This window comes from Hydractinia symbiolongicarpus, chromosome 5, assembly GCF_029227915.1.
Source record: "Hydractinia symbiolongicarpus strain clone_291-10 chromosome 5, HSymV2.1, whole genome shotgun sequence".
NCBI classification, from domain to species: domain Eukaryota; kingdom Metazoa; phylum Cnidaria; class Hydrozoa; order Anthoathecata; family Hydractiniidae; genus Hydractinia; species Hydractinia symbiolongicarpus.
In genome coordinates, this window is record NC_079879.1 from 7,033,749 (window position 1) to 7,056,610 (window position 22,862).

General features: G+C 34.2%; 2 protein-coding genes across 3 annotated transcripts in view; both read right to left on the reverse strand.

Moving 5' to 3' along the window:
- Positions 1-3,844: 3,844 nt before the first annotated feature.
- LOC130644469 (eukaryotic translation initiation factor 1A, Y-chromosomal-like) lies at positions 3,845-7,882 on the reverse strand. The gene is made up of 5 exons (XM_057450093.1): positions 7,724-7,882; positions 5,946-6,184; positions 4,797-4,878; positions 4,471-4,568; positions 3,845-4,344 (listed from the first exon to the last, which is right to left on the reverse strand). The coding sequence occupies exons 1-5, from the start codon at positions 7,737-7,739 to the stop codon at positions 4,330-4,332; spliced, it is 450 nt and encodes a 149-aa protein (XP_057306076.1). The 5' UTR covers positions 7,740-7,882; the 3' UTR covers positions 3,845-4,329.
- A 1,455-nt stretch (positions 7,883-9,337) lies between these two features.
- LOC130644470 (leucine-rich repeat serine/threonine-protein kinase 1-like) overlaps positions 9,338-22,862 on the reverse strand; it is a 33,713-nt gene continuing 20,188 nt past the window's right edge. For both annotated transcript variants that reach the window (XM_057450094.1, XM_057450096.1), the window contains 19 exons: positions 22,735-22,859; positions 22,350-22,472; positions 21,323-21,596; positions 20,886-21,006; positions 20,542-20,636; positions 20,091-20,213; positions 19,317-19,626; positions 19,003-19,229; positions 18,388-18,513; positions 17,006-17,628; positions 16,234-16,445; positions 15,680-15,875; positions 14,613-14,867; positions 13,844-13,981; positions 13,436-13,571; positions 12,943-13,145; positions 12,028-12,850; positions 11,406-11,447; positions 9,338-10,784 (listed from right to left, as the gene is read on the reverse strand). In XM_057450094.1, coding sequence (XP_057306077.1) covers positions 10,471-10,784; positions 11,406-11,447; positions 12,028-12,850; positions 12,943-13,145; positions 13,436-13,571; positions 13,844-13,981; positions 14,613-14,867; positions 15,680-15,875; positions 16,234-16,445; positions 17,006-17,628; positions 18,388-18,513; positions 19,003-19,229; positions 19,317-19,626; positions 20,091-20,213; positions 20,542-20,636; positions 20,886-21,006; positions 21,323-21,596; positions 22,350-22,472; positions 22,735-22,859 — 4,466 coding nt within the window. In that variant the 3' untranslated portion in view covers positions 9,338-10,470. The remainder of the gene's footprint in view (positions 10,785-11,405; positions 11,448-12,027; positions 12,851-12,942; positions 13,146-13,435; positions 13,572-13,843; positions 13,982-14,612; positions 14,868-15,679; positions 15,876-16,233; positions 16,446-17,005; positions 17,629-18,387; positions 18,514-19,002; positions 19,230-19,316; positions 19,627-20,090; positions 20,214-20,541; positions 20,637-20,885; positions 21,007-21,322; positions 21,597-22,349; positions 22,473-22,734; positions 22,860-22,862) is intronic.

Sequence of the window (22,862 nt, forward strand, 5' to 3'; positions counted from 1 at the left end):
AGGATTTTTAATTTCGATAGAAGGAACATTTTTCGTGAAGCTGACACCAAAATGGCTGCAAGGGCAAATCAGTTGTTGTCACTATGTGTCACTATTCTTACTTGTAATTGAACCTTTATTGGGTTTTTTACCTGTAGTGCTGAGAGTAAACTACTTTATTAGTGAAAGTTTATTCAGTACAAACATTATCTGTAAGAAAACAAGAAAAAGAAGTTGCTGCATAGCTTATGACTATAGGCAACCTCGTCCCCAAGGTCTTGTGGCGTCTGAGCCGTTATTACGGAGTGGCCAACAATATCAACTTCATCAACAAGGTAAAATGCCCTGGGAACGAGGTTGGACTATAGGGTAAAAAGGAAAAATTTTCTCTCTCTGTGTAGGTAGCCTACTTTCTCTTAAACAAAAGCTTAGACGCAAACAAATGTCAGAGCATATTCCTCAAATTCAAATCCACCTCAATAGCAAACCCCACATTATTGTTTTTTTTTTGTTTTTTTTTGTTTTATTTTTTTATTTTGCTGTTGAAGAATTTACAGTTTTCTGTAAGAATAAAATATACAAATCTTAAGCTATTATATCGTAAAATCTAAAGATAGGATTGCATATCCTAAAAATATTAGCTAAAGAGGTAAAAAATGGCAGGAGCGAGAAGAAGGCTATAATAGCCTTATCACCAAGCCCCCAACTTATATAAAAGGTTAGCATTGAAGATGATGAGGATTTGTGTTATATGTCGTACGTTGTAACTGTCGTGTGTTCTAAAATAAATATGGATTGTCAGTAGTTAATAGTTTATGTTTTAGTTTATGTTTGAATTCGTTAAGTGATGTAATAGTTTTCATGTCGTTATCAAGAAATGTTTTCCACAATTTAGGTCCTCTGCTAGTTATAGAGAACTTTGTGATTGTATAATTAATCATAGGTTGAAAAAAACTGTTAATTAAAAATCTGGATGGATATTTATGTTGTATTTTCTGAAACAAATTATTAAATACTCTTGGTAACATATTGTTTTCAAGCTTAAACATAAAAATAAGAGTTTGATAAATGTTTAGTTATACATTCAGTACACTGAGCTTTTTTAATAACTCTCTGGAGTGAGTGTACCTGTCAACATTTAAAATAATTCTGATTGCATGTTTTTGTTTATTTTGTAGTTTTGTCAATTTTGTAGCGTTGGTGCTGCACCACGCAATATTTGCATAATTTAGATAGCAGTGAATGAAAGAAGAATATATGTTTTTTAAACAATTCTGATCTAGAACAAATTTTGCTTTAAATAGGATGCCAATATTCTTTGCGACCTTTTCTTCTAAAATATTTATATGTTCTCTCCAAGTAACATTTTCATCAAGAATTGGATTGTGCTCTTTTTATACTTATATTATTAATAGATAAATCAGGAAACTTCAATGGCATACCATCTTTTTTATTTTGCCTGTGAAAAAGTGTGTACTTTGTTTTAGAAATATTTAGGGACAGTCTGTTTGCCTTAAACCATTCTGCCAGCTTAGAGAGTTCATTATTGACTGTGCAGAATAATGTTTTTATATCTTTATGTGCATAAAACAGATTTGTATTATCTGCAAATAAAATTGAATGTAAAATATTCGAAGCTTTGTTTAAATCATTTACATATATAAGGAATAAGAGTGGTCCTAATATGGAACCTTGTGGAACACCACAGATGATTGTTTTGTAATTTGTATTTCCACCGTCAAAGGAAATGCACTGTTTTCTATTGGATAAATAACTTTCAAACCAGCGAATGTTGGAATTGTGGATACCATAGTTTTTGAGTTTTTCTAGTAGAATTTTGTGATCTACGGTGTCAAATGCTTTGCTTAGATCTATAAAAATTCCTAGCGCGTACTTGTTTTCGTCAAACGCTTTTGATATTTCATTAACAAGTGTAACTATTGCATGATCAGTAGAATGACCTGCTTGAAAGCCAAATTGATTGTCGTATAAAATATTATTAGCGGTTAAAAAAGAGTAAAATCTATTGTAATGCGGGATTTGCTATAACCATAAAGCCGGTGGGTCACATGTACCCTCTTAAGTAAAACAAGAATTATATTTGTTCAGATGAGTGAAGCCATTCTCGTTTAAAAAAAAAGATTTCCCTCTATTGACCACGTGAGCAAAGAACAATAGAATTAAACAATCAAAAAGCGCAGTCAGAATTCTGACCGCAGAAAAATCGTTTGAGACCCAGCGTAACTTCTCAAACCTTAACTTTTCTGATTTCCTGGTGGTAAGAAAAATTATGCTGGTTCTCCTGGCTACTGTGTAGGATATTTTTTTCGAAGCTAAAAAAAATTCTAAACGTGAAATTTGAAAAATTATAAATAAATCACAAAATTGCAATAGTTTATCTTGCGAGAATTTCCAAATTTACTTAGTGCAAAAGTACTCCTCGTAAAATTGGATCTGATAAAAGCACAACTTCTTTTATAAAGATCTCCATATATCATTTAAGGTAAAGTGAAAAAAAGGCTATGCACTTACCAACACGTACCAACAAATAATGACTATGAGGGGTAACATGATTCACTTTTCCAGCTATTTTCTCGGCGGGAATATCATACCATTAATTTTAATAACAAATATATTGAAATAACAGATTGGTTAAAATTATTTATTGCTAACTAGTCGTTAGCCCGTGGAAAATCCACGGGTTCGCCCGTCCTTTTTATACCGCATTGCGTGCTTCTCGCTATTGCGCAGCTAAGCTACCATTTTGCGTGACAGACAGACAGACAGACGTATACGGCATTATAATATAGATAGTCTTTAACCCGTGGAAAAATCCACGGGTTCCCCCGTCCTTTAAATTTACCCGTGGCAACAAAGGGGATAAAAATATATCGCATTTGATATTCGTGTTTTCGTAGCACGATTTTCTAACTCAGCGGGGGGTCCGCGCAGAGACAGACAGACGACGGCTATTATTATAGAAACTAGTCGTTGCCCGTGGGAAAATCCACAGGTTCACCCGTCCATTATATTTACCCGTGGCAACAAAGTGGATAAAAATATATCGCATTTGATATTTTTGTTTCCGTAACATCATTTTCTAACTCAGCGGGGGTCCGCGCAGAGACAGACAGACGGAATACGGCTATTATAATAGAGACTAGTCGTTAGCCCGTGGAAAAATCCACGGGTTCGCCCGTCCTTTAAGTTTGCCCGTGGCAACAAAGTGGATAAAAATATATCGCATTTGAAATTCGTGTCTCCGTAGCACGATTTTCTAACTCAGCGGGGGGTCCGCGCAGAGACAGACAAAATACGGCTATTAATAAAGAGACTAGTCGTTAACCCGTGGAAAAATCCACGGGGTCACCCGTCGCGTTCGCTTGTCCTTTAAATTCACCCGTCGTAACAAAGTGGATAAAAATATATCGCATTTGATATTCGTGCGCATTTTAAAAATTTCGTGTTTCCGTTACAAGACGCCGCTTTCGCGGACACACAGACAGACGGAATACGGCTATTATCAAAGAGATTCTTTTAGAGCAATTAAAAATTCTTGTCGCTGTTTTAAAAAATGAAGATAGTTCTAATTTTTAAACCTAAATTTATGACCTTTTTCAACCTCGTTCCCAGCGCATGTTGTCTCTTTTTTATTTCGGTGTAAGAAAAGATACAAGATACCCTGGGGACGACGTTGAACTTTTTCCTGACATTTCATAAAAAGACAAATCTCCTGTCATTTTGCCTATATTTTAAAAGTTCTTAACATTCCGCCCTACCCGACGCCCTACTGTAATAGTCCCGCTAAAATGATGTGGCTACCTATCAAACGACTAATATTTCCGAACAAGTAAAAACAAACTCGTAATGTTATAACTATATTATAAAATAACAAAATCCAGAAGTTAATCTAAAGAAAATATGCATTTTCGTATCGAAAAACATTTTTGTCATAAAATCTGGAAATATGTAGGTGAATATCGAGAATTTCTTCTCGAGAAATACTAGAAGTCTTCTAAGTATTATTTTCAATTTAATTTTAATTATAACTCAGAAATATTTTAATCACTTCTATCCCAATTTTTTGGTGGAAAAAATTCTAGAGACTTATTTGTACAGAATTGGCAATTTGTGCGAATTTTACCTCAAATAACGAAGCGACAGAAACAAAAAAGATATACTTCTTTAAATGCGGATAAAGTTCTGCTTGAAAACTGTAATTTTAGGAAACCTGTCCGTCAGTGGCAACACCACAACTATTACATCGAGACCCGAAAAAAAAACCTCATCGTAACCAATCACGTCGCTTGAAAACATCGCCAACCAATGAAAACATGACGTACTCCACTGTTATATATTCTCAATCTAAAAAAAAAGAAAAGAAAGATGCTTGTGACATAAAAGATGGCTTTGCAGGCAATGCTGCTACGATGAAATCATATGACAAACAAGCAACGACATTAAAACAGCTATTAATAGACAACCGCTTACATCGTCAACTTCCTCGTCATCGTCATCACTATCGTCTTGAAATTCAAATTCGATGTCTCCTGATTGATCTTCGTTTGCAGCCATAGTTTCGATTTTAACTGCAAAAAATAAATTATAAACTTATTTCACCATAAAGCAATATAAAGTTTTCATTTTGGGTTAAATAAAGAGATCAGGGAAAATTTGATGTAAAATAAAAAGAAAAAAACGGTTTGGAACATTAATTTGAATCAAGACAGCTTCAGAAGTTGTCTGGATTCACCCTATGTCTAGTGCCAAATTGCCACATAGAACTATGCATCACAACCACAGCTAGTTTTGCGTACCTGTTTCAGGCAGTTCACCGTATGCTTTTAAATTTCTTGCCTCGTCTGGAGTGTATTTTAGAATGACATCAGCTTTAGCATCCTGAAAGAGAAAACATGTCTCCTCACCAAAAACGAAATCAAAACACACTAAATAAATTCTATGAAAAATCACCTAAAAAAACTGACAAGAAATACAGCAGTTCTTTTTCCTTTAAAGTCTTAATGCTATGGAGCTTAGTAAATATTTGTTTTAAGTCGTCAGTTGTCATGATAATCTTGTTCAAAAATTATTATTTTGATATAAAAAGGAATTTTCTAGTCACAATTTTAGACCTGTAACAGGGTATCGAGGTGCAGACAAATATACTTAGTTTTTCATATTTTCTAGTTAAAAATAAATTGTTAACAAACATGGCCAAAAACGAAATCAAAACACTAAATCATCCTATAGAGGATTTTGGATATCCTATAGAGGATTTTGGATAAATCACCTTGAATCTGACAAAAAATAGCAGTTTTTTAATCTTAAAAGCCAAACCTTGAAAATGTTGCTGTATTTTTATTTTTCCTAAATTTCCTATTAAAAATGACAACAACAAAAATTTTAAAATCAAACGTTCTCTATTTTTCTCAACAATAATACACCAACACTTTGCAGGAACAAAGAGTATGGTATTAATCTCTAACCTCCATATCATCAGTCAAGAGAAAAATTATGTATAGTGGTCAACAACAAGTTTAAAATAAACTGTTAACAAACATCCTAACCAAAACCGATGAAAGATTTGACATTCCCTGCTACCCTGATACTTATTAGGTAGCAAAAAAAAAAAAAAAATGTGGCAAATTAATAAATGCTTTGTTATAAAATTACAACCCTCCTTAAATTGTGCCATAAAATATAAAGAATCCAGCAATTTGCTCTAATAGCTATTAATAACTTCTTCTCCTGCGATCGTTTGTTTCTCGCCAATACAACAACTGCTTAAAATATTCATATTATTGTGGTCTCGTTCATAAAAATAATTATTGAACTGGATCAGCAACAATTGTTTGCACCAGTAATTCAACATTTTAATCGAGAAATAATAGGGTTAATTAAAAGCTCCATTCATAAGGCAAAAACCTAACGAAAAGTCGTTACAACTGAACACAATTCATAGGTACCTGATAGTCTCTCAACCCGAGTAAAATAATATCACCAGTGTTTATCCAAACTTTTTTCCTCAATTTTCCTCTGATATGACATAAACGTTTGGTGCCATCGAAACACAAAGCGTCCAAACGGCCATTACCCAACATCTTAATCACTTGGGCATACTCTTGCCCTTCTTCTTTAAACACTAATTCTCTCTTCTCTGTTTCATTTTCATTCTTTCCTCTTCTTCTGTTCTTTCCTCCCTTTCCTGTAAAACACATGGGTAAAAATAATAACTGCAGAAAGACAAACGGCCAGAAAAACAACTGAACTGTGAATATTACGTAGAATTATTGTTTTATGATATTTTATGTTATGCATATGTTATAATATCTTAAATGTAATTTTTTGTTTTATAAAACTACTAAAAAAGCAATTGTTAAAGGTGGCTGTAAAAAATCATTAAAGATAAAAATATAAATAATCATTTCATCAAAATCAGTGTCAAATTGGCTGTTGGGTGGATATATATGTAAATGCTTCTTACGCTATTCTTTGTATTTGATTATAATTTTTAATTAAAATAAAGAGTAAAAGCCTCAAAATATCAGAGCAAAAAGCAGAGCATAGATAATCAGAGCATAGCAAAAAAATGAATTTTCTTTTTCTTGCCTGTTTTTTAGAATGCTTAATTTACAGTTATATACTAGTCGTTAGCGAGTTCCACGGGTTCGCTCGTCCTTTTTATACTTGTGCAGCTAAGCTACCATTTTGGGTGACCGACGGACAGACGTATACAGGTATTATAATATAGATGTTACACATTTTTATCTATTAGGAATATAGTTTCAGAAGTCTGGTCAAAATACCTTGGCTACTTCCTATCATTAAAAAGGTTGCCATGACCTTTACAAGGACTATTTAAAAACAATTCATTTACAATTTGGTTTTCGTTAAGTATATATGTATATATTGTCAACTAAAGATTTACTTTTTTCTTACCCCAAGATAACCAGTAGCACCAAACAGGGCTGCCCAGACTTAAAAATTTAACATGGAAGAAAGTAACTAGACTTTAGGCACCTTCAACATAAAGTTTGAATTAACTTGTTTTCAAAAGACGAGGCAATTGAAGTTTTTGATGGATTGGCATGCAGAAACTAAATATACCATATCGTTTGTTAGAAAAAATGTCTCAATATGAAAGTAACTGCCTATTTTTGCTGCCCAGGCTGATGACAGTTTAAAAGATAATGAATTAGAAGGATGTCAATAATCCCGCAACACCTGCATATAAAGAGGGCGAATTCGGGCGACTTTTTGAATTAAATTGACGATTGTCCTCAGAAACCACCTAAACTTTCCCGAACTCGCCCGGAGCATTCCCGAAATGCAATTTCTTGTAACATACCATCTGGACAACAGTTGAAAAAAGGTTTTTTTTTCAGGCTTTGTTCTGGTCTATGCATACCCCTAACGGCCACACCTTTTACAGCGTATGCGCCTTATTGGCACCCTCGTCAACAAAGACCACTACCATAAAGATAAAATTTGTCTACAGAAAGTATCTGTGACAGCAGATTAAAATATAAGATGTACCTATTAACTAGAATATAGTATGTACCTATTAACTAGAATGTAGCTAGCTATGGACTAATTAAACGGAAGGCTACTGCCTGTTTTCCCCTTCTGAAAGTACATTTTAATTTAGGTTCATGAATCAATAGCTTCAAACTTTATTCAAATAGAATTGAGAGCTTCAAAAACTTTAAAATACTAGATACAGAAATACTAGATCCATAATTACCTTTATTTTTGGGCATCGTTAGTATATATTAGCTAGCTAGTTATATGATACAACTTAAAAAATGTTTCCTATCGTTTCGTGCCCCACGATTTTCAGAATGAACTGGCTGATACTTCTCGCTCTCTTTCGGCTGACGGTGTACCATCTAGAACTGATTGCTTGATGACGTAATTTTTCAAAATGGTTCCAGTGTGCGTTCCTTGAATGTCCCGATTCCTTGAAAAAGTAATGATTGCAGACTCTTATTACATATGACCAAATAAATAATTTCTTGTTTTTTTTGCCTTTCGCGAAAGATTTTTTACCCGAAAACGAATCGTATTTTAAATTTGCAAAAATTTTGTCCATAAAATTTGTCCCAAAGATCGCCAAACGCGAAAAAATTTCGCTTTTTTGGCACGCGAGAGTTTCTACCCTTAAAAAGTGTAGCAAGTAAGCGATAGTGACTCTGACATCGGGCAGCTTCCTGGGTGCACGAACTGTGGCATCCTACCCTAAATTAAAGTGTATTTTTTAAGTAATTTAATTAGTGCTAGCTCAAAAATTCGTAAATGCATAAAAACCGAGTTTATAAATTCTAAAATTTAGCTAAAAATTGATGTGCTTATTTAAGATGAAAATTATTTCTGAAGAGTTATGACGAGTTTTAAAAAGCTTTAAGAAGTCATGGAGACCCTGTTACAAATCAAGTTTTTTTAATGTTTTTGTACTAGGTAGTAGTTGTCTATTCTGACTTGGCAAGAATAACCAATGTGACTAGCAAGCTTAAAGAAATGGTGGAATATACACAACACTTGTTATTTTGCAACCTTGAACCCAGGGCCGTTTGGGTTTCAGTAGCGATGCACTGTGATTGAAGTTGTTTGTACTTACTCTATTATTCCTGCATCCCTACTATCCGCGCCTCTCTAGTAAGTCCGCTTTTTAGCACGGATTAAAAAAGTAATCCAATAGTCGCGCATGCGCGACTGATGTAGCTTCTATCTGTATCTACGTTCTACAAAAATTCCGACGCAAATATCACAAGCTCGACTGAATAATTTTCGATATCCGATTCCACCTCATCCTGTTTATTAACCATCAGAAGTAAGGCAATATTTCACGATGTGCAGTCGGGTAGAAAATTGTCGTACCGAGTGTAAATAAAATCTGTTATTTAGCAAGAACTTATATGCGATATCTGTTTTAAACCTGTTTCGTAAGAAAGAAGACAACTAGAATTAGTTTGGACAAAACACAACTTTTTTAAAGCGATTTATTTTGTGTTTTTAGAAATGAAAAATGCGTCTGTAGTTTCTACAAAATTTCCGCCTTTTTTATAAATCCTTTCAACCAATCAGGTTTAAGTAATAAAGTTTAAAACAAAAGAAATTAATGCTTGAAAGATTTGAATGATTGAAATCAACATAAAATTTATTGCTTCCAAAGGTAGGATAATAATTTATTCTCACAATAATATTTTTGGAGATATTGATGAAACTAATTCAAGCGATAGATGATAATTTTTCTATTTCCTGGCGTCACAATAACAATAGCTCAAAAAGGTGAGTTTAATTTTTGGGGTTTATTATAATCAATCTTGTTTGGGCGGTTACAAGACATTATAACAACAAATTCATGTAACGAATATTTTTTACATATCTTCTGGTCTTTACAATAAATCTATTTTAATTGTTGATATCTCTATCACATATAACCATAGTCTTGAACGCTTTTTATGTGCGTGACAATGATGTGTCTGAAATATTTTTTTGTGACATAATTTTTTAAAAACGGGCACAGCGTCTCTGTTAAAAAAAAAAACAACAAGAAATGCGACAAGAAAACAAAGTGAAACAAAGCTTTGATTTCAGTCTGAAGGTGAGTAACATCTCGAAAAATTAAAAGGTTGCGGGGGAATTAAGGGGGTGATATACCCTATCTGTTTTAGCAAGGTATGTGTTTAAACCACAACTTAATAAAATTGTCTTTACAAATAATAATTTTTTTTTTTGAAATCACCTAAATAGTAAAACATCCAACAAAAAATATAGACGTTCCAATTTCCCATATTTAACATATTTACGAAAATAAAATTAAAAACTTTAGTACAAAATTAAAAAAATACCACGAAAATTATTATACAAAGTAATAAAATTTAATAAAAAATAATCTGAATTCTGACAATAACAGAAAGAGATTTGTTTTTGATTCTCCCGATTTATTTATACCTTGTGGGAGATATTCAAAATGACGGTTTTCATTTTGAGTTTTTTAAAATTAATTTTTAACTATACTGTTGTGCCTCGATTATTAAATTTTTAAAAGCTTTTTCAGGACCCCTTTACCTAACTTCAAAAAAAAGAACCTTCAGTCCCGCCAGACTTATACTTCCGATGTTTTTTACTATTTAAAGAGGACCAATGAAAAGCTTAGGATGCAATATAATCTTGCGCTTTTCTTTAAATGAGAAATGTCTTGAAAATGTTTCACACTTTTAAGTTCAATAACACGAAAATTGTGTCCTTATTGTAAACAATTAAAATACAAATGTAGTTGAAAAATGTTTAATCAGTGTTTTCGTTCACATCTTATTCCTGCTAAGAACCACTTGTGCTTTTATGAAAACCAGAACTTTGGCAAGTCACTTTAAATTTCAAAAAAAACGGAGTACACCTGCATAGTAAGTATATAACCTAGTTTCTTTACAAAAATATTTTTACAGGTTTAACGCACAATACTAAATTACACATAACATCAATGAAATTTCACCGGGGAGAATTTGACCACGTCAGAATGGTCATTTCCTTACTGACAATGCGTTTCTTGCGATCCACATTACGTATCCAAAAGTCCAAACATTTCCGACCGCAACTCAAAACTAACTTTTTGTCGTTTTCGTCGCGATTTCGATTGGTAATCATTCGAAGCGGTATAATGGTATCGATAAGTTCCTCGTAACAACGTAATGATAATCGCGGGACCATTGTAATAGCGTCGCAGATTAATAAACAGCCGAAAGAAGTACCGATATACATGTTGTGTTCAACCACGACCAAAGACGAGATTTGTGCATCGTATGCTATGGAAAAAAAATATTTTTCAACCTTAAAATGACGCTCAAAATCTCGTGGTGTAAAAAAATTAAAGTGGCCAAACCTCTGTAAAGTGACACAAAATAATTTTTAGGCGGAATAAGAGAGCACAATATATTTGCATCGTGGACACAATTCCTGGCAGAGAGTAGGATTCGAACATTTGCCAGCACAGCAAACCGCAAACGGATCCACTACGCCACAAGCAGTAATATGTTAACGTTGTATACAAGGTTTGCCATTTCGAGATAAATTTGGGCATTTATTTACAATCAAAATAGGTTTAACTTTTTAAATATGGTTTTGATCATGTTGATAGCTTGGCTAGAGATAAGAACCTGATGCCTAAAATTCGATAAAAATTTTTTTCCGAGATGTAAAATGACATTTCAATGACAAGTTACTACCTTGGCTAAAGAAATAACTTTAAAGTGACTTTCAACCGTATAAGGACATGTGTTCTCATCAGTTGGGATTACCATAGAGATACAGGATTAAAAGCTATGTTACATCATTCTATGAGCTGTGTTTTAGGGGCAACGACAGTTGGCGTAGTAAAAGTGCTTTTATATTTTTTTTATCCAAACTAAAAACACTATATGACTCACCCTTTAGAGACTTTGTTTTCTTGGATAATTTAGCTGAGTTTACTAAAAACGAAAACAAAAACGTATGTACATATAGGCTACTACTAATCGGTGATCGTGAAAAATATAAGAAGTGAAAAAGACGAGCAAAACGTGTTGGAAACAAGTTGGTTTATATAATGGCAACACTGGTACAGATAAAAAACAATAGCAGGAAAGAACTGAAAGGACAGGCAATGTATTCCCACACACAAGAAAGTTGTGGTATAAGCACATCTAATACATGATTTTTATATGAGAACATCTTATAAGCAAACGAAGGTTTCTTGAAAAAAACGACGCCACTTATAAGCAACGGCCAGCCTTAAACGAGTATATATAAAAGGAAAAACAACAAGCACTACTACGATGATAAAAACAGTTTCCAAAACTTCCATGTTCTTAAATTATGTGAAATTCATATGAAGACAAAGTTTGGTCTCGATTAGCGCTGGTGAGTAAGTTTGGTCGTCCCAAGTAGATAGTAAACAAGCAAAATTTGAGCCGGTAGAACACATAAAATAACATGTGTGGGTTTTTGTGACAAGTCAATAATTGATACAAGCATGTAGCAAAAGAAAGTCACAAAAAAATACCAACTTACAATCTCTCCAGGGAGAATGATTGCTCGCATCGAAAACATCTTCGATAACTCTTCTATCGATATTCCATCTTAAAACTTGTGTGCCAGGATATACGACGATCCATATATAATGCGACATGCTTTCAACGAACTCTGTTCTTTTATCTTGTGAGAAAGACTCAAAAGTACGCACAGTCTCCATAAAGTTCACGTTAAGATCTTTCAGCGCTGGGTTAGTTAGATCACTACCTTTTATTGGCAGCATCTTCATTTTCTTCAACGAATTTAAATCCAATATTGTGATGCAACCCTTTTCCTGGCCACACCACAGCTCATAAGTTACTTCCGTAGATTGAGAGGGAACATAGGAGTCCTCTTCTTCTTCGTCTGTTTCGCGGGTGGCAACCGCGATCGCACCGCCGGCATCTTTATATGTCATCACTTCTTGACTGTAGCGTCTTGTGGCGTGACTAGCGACAGCAGCAAAGCAGTGTATTTTCGTAGTGCCAGTATACTCTTTACTTGGAAATAACTCACGTATAACTTGGCCCTGAGTGGCTGTTTGAAAGAAGTTGAGCACCTCGTTTTGTGGGACAAGTTTAGTATAAGAGCTTACGCTGTCCTGGTACGAGTACACACATCCATCAGAACGGGTTATCAGAACGCAGTGACATACTGGAGAGTGAAGCATGCTTAGAATGTGTCGATGGCACAACAAACGTCCAAGAGCTAAAGGCTTGTAAGTGAGCGAACAAAATACAAGAATGTTTCCAGACTCTGTACCAAGCCAGATTGTGCTTCCTACAGAACATACCATAAGCACGCGGTCGGTTAGCTTGATGTTCTAAAATAAGAAAGTTAAATAATATATTGACCAGCATACATAGGAAAAGACACATCATTACAGTTTAGTGCACTGGATAGTGGTATACTTACAGTGACGTGTGAGTATCTGCTATCATGGTAAGAAAACACGGTTATCACTCCTTCTTTGCGAGCAGAAATAGAATCGCCGAAACCACTATAACCGCAAAACCACAAATGCGAACCGATCATTACGCGACTGTCAACCACGTTTTGCTTGCATTGACCTTGGTTGGTAGTAGCCACGCATTGCAGGTTAAACTCTTCTCCTAAACCTAGAAAATAAATTTTCGCAGTTCAAAAGATTTCTCGCACCAAAGCGCTTTTTAGCTTTCATTTGAATAAACTGTTTGGGATTTATATTTTCCGGAAGTTTCGACCATAGTCAAGATGTGTGGTTCCTACCGACATCTTCTACAAGCAATACTTCTTGTTTCCTGCCAATTGCTAACCCTGTTGCAATCAGTGCATTGACGTTGATCTACTAGTCTAAAAGCTACAACAAAATCCTTAAAAGTGCCTTAGGGGCCTGGGAAAGAAAGAAGAAACAAAATTGAAAACAGACCTAAGATATCTAATAACTTCGGAAATTCCTGCAGTGACGTCAAACCGTTGATTTCCGCCATGGAAGGTCGATCGTCGGGGTTTTGTGCCCAGCAACGGTACAACAGCGAGATCATCAAAACAGGAAAACGCCTTTCCTGGAAGGTGTTAAATATTATATCTTCACTGGCTAAAACTATAGTTCACACTATTTATGACGCATTTGATTTGATCGAAAAAAATAATTTTAACGAAGATTTTAGTGCCTGACAGCTTGACTAAAGTGCATTCAAATAATAAAATCAAGTAGTAAAAAGAAGATCAAACCTCTTTTATGTTACTCTGTAGTAAAAATTTATTAGTTACAATTTTAGAAATTTCTGCAAAATGTTAAACAAGTAACCTGAAAAACCTACTCCCAGCAACTTACCTTGTATGTTAACCGAGGTCTTTTACCATCCAGCATGTATTGAAGCGCTAAACTCGCTTTGTTGTTCGCCACATCACTATAGGGCTGTTTCAGAGCGATTAACTCAAATATTAGCGAACCAAACGAGAAGCAGTCAACCTTAACGAAAGAAAAAAACGTTTATGTGAACAAATGGTAATTGTTGACTTTGGTGACTTACAAGAAAACTAAGTGCGGTGGAACTGTTCATTGACACCTCAAATTCTAAATTTTAAAATCCGTACGATTCGTGGCACCCTGCCTATTTTCTACTCACGTCTGTCTCCCAATTCCAATATTCTCCACATATTACAAAACCAAGTTGAAAATACATCATTTACATTAAACGGTAAGTTTTTTTAATGCAATATGACTTAAAAATTTGTATTCTCAGTAATTATTAGAGGTCTGGCTTTATCTTTCTGAAATTATACCTCCCAAGCCTATCACAGGAGAGGCTGGTTACAAGTACATAATGTCTTTCGAGGACTGTGCCTTGGTTGCGATTGGAATTTTTTGTTGTTGAGATTTCAGATGCCCTGAGTCCTCGTACTCTTAGGCTGAAACAAACTATTCTCTTTTACTGGTTTAGAACAGTGAAGATTGTTTTCTGTGCTTAACTTGAAGAAAAAGCAAAGCGGGATTTTATTTAACGGAAAGAAGTGGAGAACGATCGTTAAAAACAAGAAAACTAAAATATTTAACAAGCACCAGATTTACATGGAGCAAAGTAGTTTTCTGACTCACATACCTTCACGGTGTAACTTTCTTTGCCAGTGTACCTGATAATTTCAGGCGCCATAAAACCAGGTGTACCTTGGTAACCTTTGATACCGCCTAACGACACGGATCGACTGATCCCATAGTCGGTCAGTTTCAGCCAAACTTTATAATGCTCCGGTTCAGTGACGGCCGGCGGAGGAAAAGACCAAACCAACACGTTCTCGCATTTTAAGTCACGGTATATAATGTGATGACGATGTAGGTATTTTAAAGCTTCGCTGATCTAAAAGACATTTAAAATTTCATTTAAACTGAAAGCTAACGATATCTTTAGGCAGGGCGTAAACCAGAAATGTTAAATAAGGGCCGCTTAATTCTAAATAGAAATTACATCAGGTGGTGCTAGGTGTCATTGAAATCTTATTCCTTCACAACTTGCATAAGTCCCATATTTTGTAGTGAATATTATAAGCTCTTCTAACAAATTGGAAAATTTGGAATAAATTTCAATTGGAAAATAGCCGTTTAATGGCGGCTGAGAATACTGGACTACACGTTGCTAGGTCATCTATACTAGATTTAGACAATATAAAAATAGTGTGTTGAATTTTTACAATTTAACAAACCAAAATCCACAAAAAACACAAGCAAAAATACTGTTGACGCGGAAAGTATTCCGCGTTTTTAAAACGTTCACATTCAGATTACATATGCTTCCCGTTCGTTTTGCAACTAGGAGAGTTTTAGCTGTTTTTTAGAGACACAAAAATCATGAATGTCAAGGGAATTTAACAAGAAAGAAAAATTGAATAAGTCGGATTTCATTTTCACATTAACAGATATAGCAACAAATTTTTATATTCCACAAAAAAAATCCATTATAAAAATTGAATTGAGCAAATGAATGTTCCCTAAAAAAAAAGGAGATTTTTATGGGTTTTTACAAAAAATCAGGAAATTTTAGGATTATTTGGCACTGGTTAGGAGAATTTTATTTTTTACCCTGAAGAAGAGAAAAAAAATACCTTTACAACAGATAGGCAAAAGAGGGAATAGCTTTCAATAGTGATAATCTTCCTTGTTTCGCTTTCTTACCTGTTGCAGGCTCTTCTGGATGACGTAAACATTCAACTTTTTTCCAACATTTCGATACTCTATGTAACACCGATCTAACGCCCCTCCTGGCGCAAGTTCAAGCAACATGGCAAATGGTGACGTTGACACGCCCAGGAAGCTGATAATATTTGAATGATTCACTGGAACCAAGATGGCGAGCTCTTGGCGGACATTCCTAAAAAAACAAGGAAAAAATAATACAACTTATGGTTGATCGCTTAAGAATAACCGCCAAATATTGCATGAACGTTTTAGTACATGTGCAGGTGGAGTAGTAGTAGTACAATCATACACAAAACTGCATTGTGGAAAACGTAAAAAATAGTTAGCTACTGTGCATAGTTTTTATCTTAGACCAAGGGTGCAATCTTAGACCAAATGTGCAATCTTGGGTCCATAAATTAGGTTGTATCTCAGTTTAAAGTACAAACAGAAATTCTATACGTTAGAAACACATTTAAATTTTAAAAGGTTGGTGTCAAGCTGTAAAGTATTCACACACAAGAAAATTGTCAAAGTTGAACACCACATACTTATATGTATCATAAGAAAACATCGTAGCCATTGCTTGTTTATTCTTTGCTTTTTCAGAATTGAAAGGAATCTTCATAGCTGCCGGTATCCAGTCCTCTTCAACTAAAATTTCCGACTTGAACACGTCACCATAAGCACCAGCAGCTAGAAACTTTCCAATCCTTATACGATCAGGTGTAACAAGCAGATTCACATCCAAATCCAGATAGCACTATGAAATGAAAATAATCAAGAACTAGAAGAGAGATTTTATAACTGTATCGCCACAACGTTCACAGTTATCTGGTTACACAAAGCAAAGCAAATTTATTTAAGTTTCCATAGATTGGAAAACGATACCTAATTAGATGAAATATCAGATTTTTCACCTAAGAATCCTAATTTCTGAGAAATCCAGCGAAAACATTTACATTATAGTTAATAAGGCATCTTGAAGTTTCTGTCTGAGAATGCTCACCCAATGGTAGATTCGCTTCACGGTCACTTACACAAAGAAGCTAATAACTACAGAATTGCAACTGCCTATATTTAATTGGTCTAAATAGTACCGACCAAAACTTTAAATTTTAACATCATGTTTTTTTATAATTTAATTTGTAAATCGTATGGCATCATAGTTAGGCACCCTGGCGCCTAAATAAATTTGTGGTTATAAAATAGACGTTTATTTGACAAAAGTGAAATACAAAGTTGGGTGTGTATATTCGAGAAGAGATGCATTATGTCAGTATCCAAATATTAGGATTGTATCAAAAAAGCTTAAGACATTACCAGATCTGGGAAAATATCTTCAAATTGAACTTTAAAATGAAAAGGACACAACAAAGGTTTGTTCTCTCGCAGCAACTTTGAACCTTCCTCTAACTCAAACGCTACAATGCATCCTTTAGCTTGGATGCGTAACTCTTCTAACAGTTGATACTGTTCCTCGTGAAAATACTCCTCTTCGGAAATATTCTCGAAAACATCATCATCAGCCTCATTGTCGTTACTGTCTTTCGCGGCGCCATCGTCAAACGACTGATCAATACTTTCGTTTATGCTACGATGAGCTGTTTCGTCTGGCGTGTACACGTTTCTTTCTCCCTCGGTCTCCAACACGACATGACCACGCAAACCCTCTTCTAAGTCGCCCTTCTGCTTGCTATCATTGTTGTTCGTTTTTGCATTGTCTTTCTCGATCACACTGCGCAAACATTTATCGCAAAACGAGACCCTGCAGATTCCTTTGTGCCCGTGGATATCTGTGTACTGGTCGATTTTTGGGTACCATTCAGAAAAGAGATTATCAATGTGCTCCACAGTAATGTTTAATAGTTGCGTGGCAGCTTGTGAAGAATATTCGCACACACCTACAACTCGAAATCCAACCAAGTTCTCGCCTTCTTCACCGTCTAGAAGGAAAAATAAACGTTTTGACAGAGTAGCTTACCAGAAAATATTCTCCCACTTTACTTTTCAAATCTTACAAAAAATGAGAAATAAGCGAATAAAAAGCTGATAAAAACAAAAGAAAGTTTACTACAAAAGATTTTAAAAGGGGGTGGGTGCAAAGGTGGGTGTGGGTAAGAAGGTGGGTTGATAAACTATGCTATGGTTTCAAAAAAAAGTTTCAAAAAAAATTTGGGGCATCTTACCTTTCAAATTAAAAGTTTCCTACTGACGTAGGCAGTCAGTTTGTCAATGCTTACAGTAAAATACACTATGTTTTCTTTTTTTTATTAAAAACCCACCCAGCTTAATATCTCTTTTGATAGAGTTAAGTGGTGCATTTGAGGAAAGGTAGAGTCACACGAGCTAGACATTTTCGGATTTTGAAAGAAAAAAATGCATATAAACTTTAGTTGTATATGATGTGTGTCATCCAATCACCTTTACATGACTTTGTTATTAAATGCGGGTGTTATAAGAAGGTGTCTAATAGGTGGAAATAGACATAAGGTAAGTGCTTCATAACTCGAATGTCCAAGAACGCTCCAGTCCTTATGTATTTTTGAGAACTTAAAAAAGTCAAAGTTATCAAATTTATTTATTAGATTTAGAATGACTGAAGGAGTTCAGGAGTTTTAGTTATCTAGTGTATCCTACATACGAAAATAGACGCAATAAATAAAAATGAAAAAAAAAAAAAAAACGAATAACGAATGTCTTACCTTTAGCTGGCGGGCGATACTGTATAAACTTTTCGATTGAAAGTGTTAAACTTGGAGCTAGAATCTCAACAGCTGTTTTTTGAGAGTCTTTTGTTTGATTTTTGACGAAAACACCTTTCTTAGGGCCTTTAAAAAAAATAGAAACAAATTAGAAAACGATCGTTTTTCCCATTCATTTCAGTTTTTTCTTCATAATATATTTGGCCCTTGTTTTGTTAAAACGTTTCTGACTGTAAAATACAAATTTTACAAGATTTACACCTGTTAATTCTACATTTTGTAAGTCTAGATTTAGGCTCGTTCGCTCATATTTTCCTCCTGACCAGTTGCGTAGTTTGAGTCAAATCGCAGCCTTAGACCTTATCAAGTGGGTTGCATATATAAAAAAGGTGTTTACCAAAAGTTTAAAGGGATCCCGAGGTACTTTTACAAGTTGGACCCAACTGAAAGATTTGCATGAGAAATGCTAAACGATATATTCACTGTAAAAGTACCTTGGGATCCCTTTAAATAAAAATCATAAAATAAGGTATTTCTAACTTAACAAGGATGTTACACGCATTCATAAAGATCTAAAATTAGCTTTGCTTACCATTCAAATATAATAGGACCTACCTTTATAACCATAAAATGGCTTTCCCTGTTCCAATTGACAAACGCGAAGTAATTTCGCCCCAAAGCATGATAATTCGATTCCTGTTTTCCAACAAGCCCACTCTGGCGGAGCTGCTCTCATAAGAGTTTCTGCATCAACACGTGCTTGCTCACTTTCTGCATGTCCTGATCCCTGAATTGCGTAACAGGATGATACGATCTTACAAATTCTATCGTCTGCTATCAGCCTAGAATAAAAAATTAATAACTTAAATAAAATTAAAAAGTCTAACCTCGATTTACCTGATTTAGTAGCAAGCACAAACCTATCCTACCTAGTTAATAAACGAGCCCAAAATCCACTAGGTATATAAGACATAAGGTACTGTCGGCGATGCACACGATTATGCAAATAAGCATGGATGTTCATCGCCCTTCTCAATTCTGGAGATTCGTGATCGGCCACTACTGGGCATTCTTTCTGCTTGTCTGGTAATAATGAAGGAATCAACAGGAATTTGTCTGATATCTTGATGGCAACTTCAAATTTGCTCATTAATTCAATGTACTTCATCACGAGCGAAGATGGAAATCTTTTTTGCCCTTTGAAGATCTGACTTTGCAAATCTGAAATCTTCAGTACACCTGGATGTTATAAAAAAACATGTTCCTTTAAATAAAGGCAGCAAACCTGTGTGGTTAAAAACGTTACTTTAAATTTCAATTTTTTATTTAATTCTTTTTTCCTTCTCCTGATAAATTTCTAGAAGGAAAAATTTTGAACAGCCCTAGCATATTGGTATATGTATTATATCTGATATTAGTACTTTATGAATGTTCATTAGTTTTAAGGGCTGTTGTGGTTGTTGTCAAAAAGGTTACCTAATCAACCCACTGTTACCTATATAAAACATTCTGTTTAGCCATAATCTACTTTAAGCACATTCTTTGTCATACTCTATGATTTTTGTTAAAAATTTTAAGATAATAACAAGCCATCTTCTTCCTTGATAAATTTATAAAATCAGGAAACTTCCATTGAGTAATTTTTTCCATAGTTAAAGTAACTAGAGGGGACACATAAAGTTCTTGCATGGCAAGTAGCTCACCATTTTTGATACATGGATTCACACTTCTCACTGTAACAACATGTGCCAACAAATCGCACAACCACTGAGGATCGACAAAATACAAGTTACAAAGCGATGGATCGTCATAATGCAGCAAAGTACCTAAAGACATTGTAATCCAAATTAAAGAATCCAGTTGGTTTGAGTCAGATTTCACTTAAGTAAGGGTGGCCATGGAAAAAGACAGGTCATAATACTATTACTATTACTTAAAAATCTATGTTTACACTGAATTTTAACACGTTAATGAATTGAACTCCCTCCACCAATTTTGGATTATCGTTAGGCATACATTTTTTCGATTTGTGAGTCATTTGTTAGTATTTTGACAAACTTTAATGCACTGGTGTTTTTGTACTTAAAATGCGATCCTTAATTATACACTGTCCTTGTTGGTCCTGTTTTTATTACTTTGTTATAAAATGCTTACCAAAATCATGTAAAAACTGTACGGCTTGATCAAGTTCTTCGTCTCCATTTCGCAATTTAGCACCTTGTGCTTGAAGCTGATTAAACACTTGTTTACTAAAAATAAAGAGTATAAAAGTTAAAAGTACATTACCATTTCACAAAAACTATATAATTATTACTCGTTGGCCTGTGGAAATTCCGCAGGGATCGCATGTGGTACATTTTTTTTTTATCGCTTTCCCGTGCTTTCTTGCCTGCCTGTTAACATAAAGTAATTAAATCTATTTAGACGGGAGTTACAAAATTACTAAATCCCTGGATTTTAAGGCAGACAAGCAGACAGAAACAAAAAAAAATTGTTACCGAAATTCGCTGTCCTCCAATACCGGCATGTCGTTTTTTAAATTCTCTGAAATTGCTGTTATGGCTTTCTCCACTGCTATATAAGATGCTGGGATTGGCTTTTGTAGTAGTGACATACTCCCTAATAAATAAATTATTTTCATTCTGAAGTTATCCTGTTTCAAATGCATTATATCACATTAGGGACATCCCATTATGGAAAACATTTGTTAATCTCACATGCACCAAATGGTTAAAACGAACTTTGTAGGTAACATAAAAACATTACGAAAATTAAGGTTTTAAATAATATCTAGTCCAGGTTGAATTTAGAGCGAATCAGTACAGTGATACCACAAAAAGGGATATAAAGAATTCAGCAAACAGCATCCGTTTCGTGTTAGCCTAACAAGCTCAGGTTAAGCAATTTCCAGAAGATAATGTTCTATAATCCATACCATGTTTGCTATCTGCTTTTAAATTCATTACTGTGTCGTAGATTAAATCGCGCAGTTTTGGAATGTTGGTGCCATTTTTACAACTGACTTCAATTACATCAACAACATTTGGTAAACCCTTTTCAATAAGATCTACAATTGCACCTCCATATTTTGTTGACATGAAGCGCTTTTTGATTTCATTTTGCATTTCTTCTACATAACCCCTTCTATTGCGTTCCACATCGTCTAGGAATGTACCAATAATAATTACAGTGGAATTTGGTGCACGAGCCTAAAAAGAGTTAATCAAATAAAAACTATTTTTATTTGGGATACAATTGGGGGATGTGAAAAAACATTATGGCTAGCATATAGCTTTATTATAAGCAAGTTGTACTTGATGCCAGCCGCAATATACTTATTTTTCTTTTTTTCAACGTCATCTGGATTGTTATTATTGCTTTTCTTACATGTAACTTCATTTTCATTAATTCCTTTTTTTAAAATTTCTCTCTTGATGTTTTGAATTAGGTTTTATGTTCTATAAAAAATATTCATTTTCATTTTGATTCAGCGTGAAATTATGCTTACACTGTGCTTAAAATTTAAGAAAAGTCATCCTATACATAATTCTTTTAAATTTAACTTAAATGAAAAAAGATGTATACAAGACAGAACTTATAATCCATTTTTTTTCTTAACTGTTGTCTACTGTATAGCTCATGAAGGTTTAACACTATTACAACTCTCTGATAAAAGCTCTCTAACTTTCACCATTTAAAATATCTAGTTACAAATTTTCGAGATTTTAGGTAATGGGTTTATGTTAACTCTTACTTCAACTGTCTATCATTTTAACATTTCTGCCCCTGATTCAAAAAACATGTCCATAGTGTGCAGAATCACCCCCCCCCAAAAAAAAAAATAAATAAATAAATAAATAAATAAATAAAAAAAAATGCCAAAGGTCAAGTCTCAACAATATTTTTAAAAGTTTTTTTGCAGGAAAAACAAGTCAAAGATTTTCTCTGTACAAAGTACACACCTGAATATTTAGAAGCCATGATTCAAGTTGTTTAATACCTTTAATACCATCTGTTAATTTCCAAAGCACTAAGTATAATGCTCGGCGGGAGAGAAAACACTGATGAGTTGCATAGTACTCTGTCTAGAAAAGAAGTGAATTTTTAAAGTTTACATTTGATCCTCATTTTAAACAAACTGATGCAATAAAAGATAATATAATACAAAATGAAATGTTCACTGTATATGATACTTAACAAACTACTGCAGTGGAAAACAAATATAAATATAGAGACCCATAATAAGAATATTGCACTATGGTGTTTTACACCTTATTCTTCATGGTAAACTGTAGACTACAAAGAAACTGTGGAAAAGGATTGTTAGTTTAAACAAAGCTATCTTACTTGGCCAGCAAAATCCCAAGTACTAAACTTAATTATTGGGCTGCCTCTCTGACGTTTGGAATAAGACCAGTCACACACGTCGACACCAACTGTGCTACGATTTCCTTGTGGCTTATTACCAGACACTA

Bases quoted from the DNA above. Each gene is read 5' to 3' on its own strand.
- LOC130644469 (XM_057450093.1), bottom strand. The intron at 4,879-5,945 runs GTACCTATGAAT...TTTCTCTTTCAG, and splicing joins TCGGGTTGAGAGACTATCAG to GATGCTAAAGCTGATGTCAT. The intron at 4,569-4,796 runs GTACGCAAAACT...TATTTTTTGCAG, and splicing joins CGGTGAACTGCCTGAAACAG to TTAAAATCGAAACTATGGCT.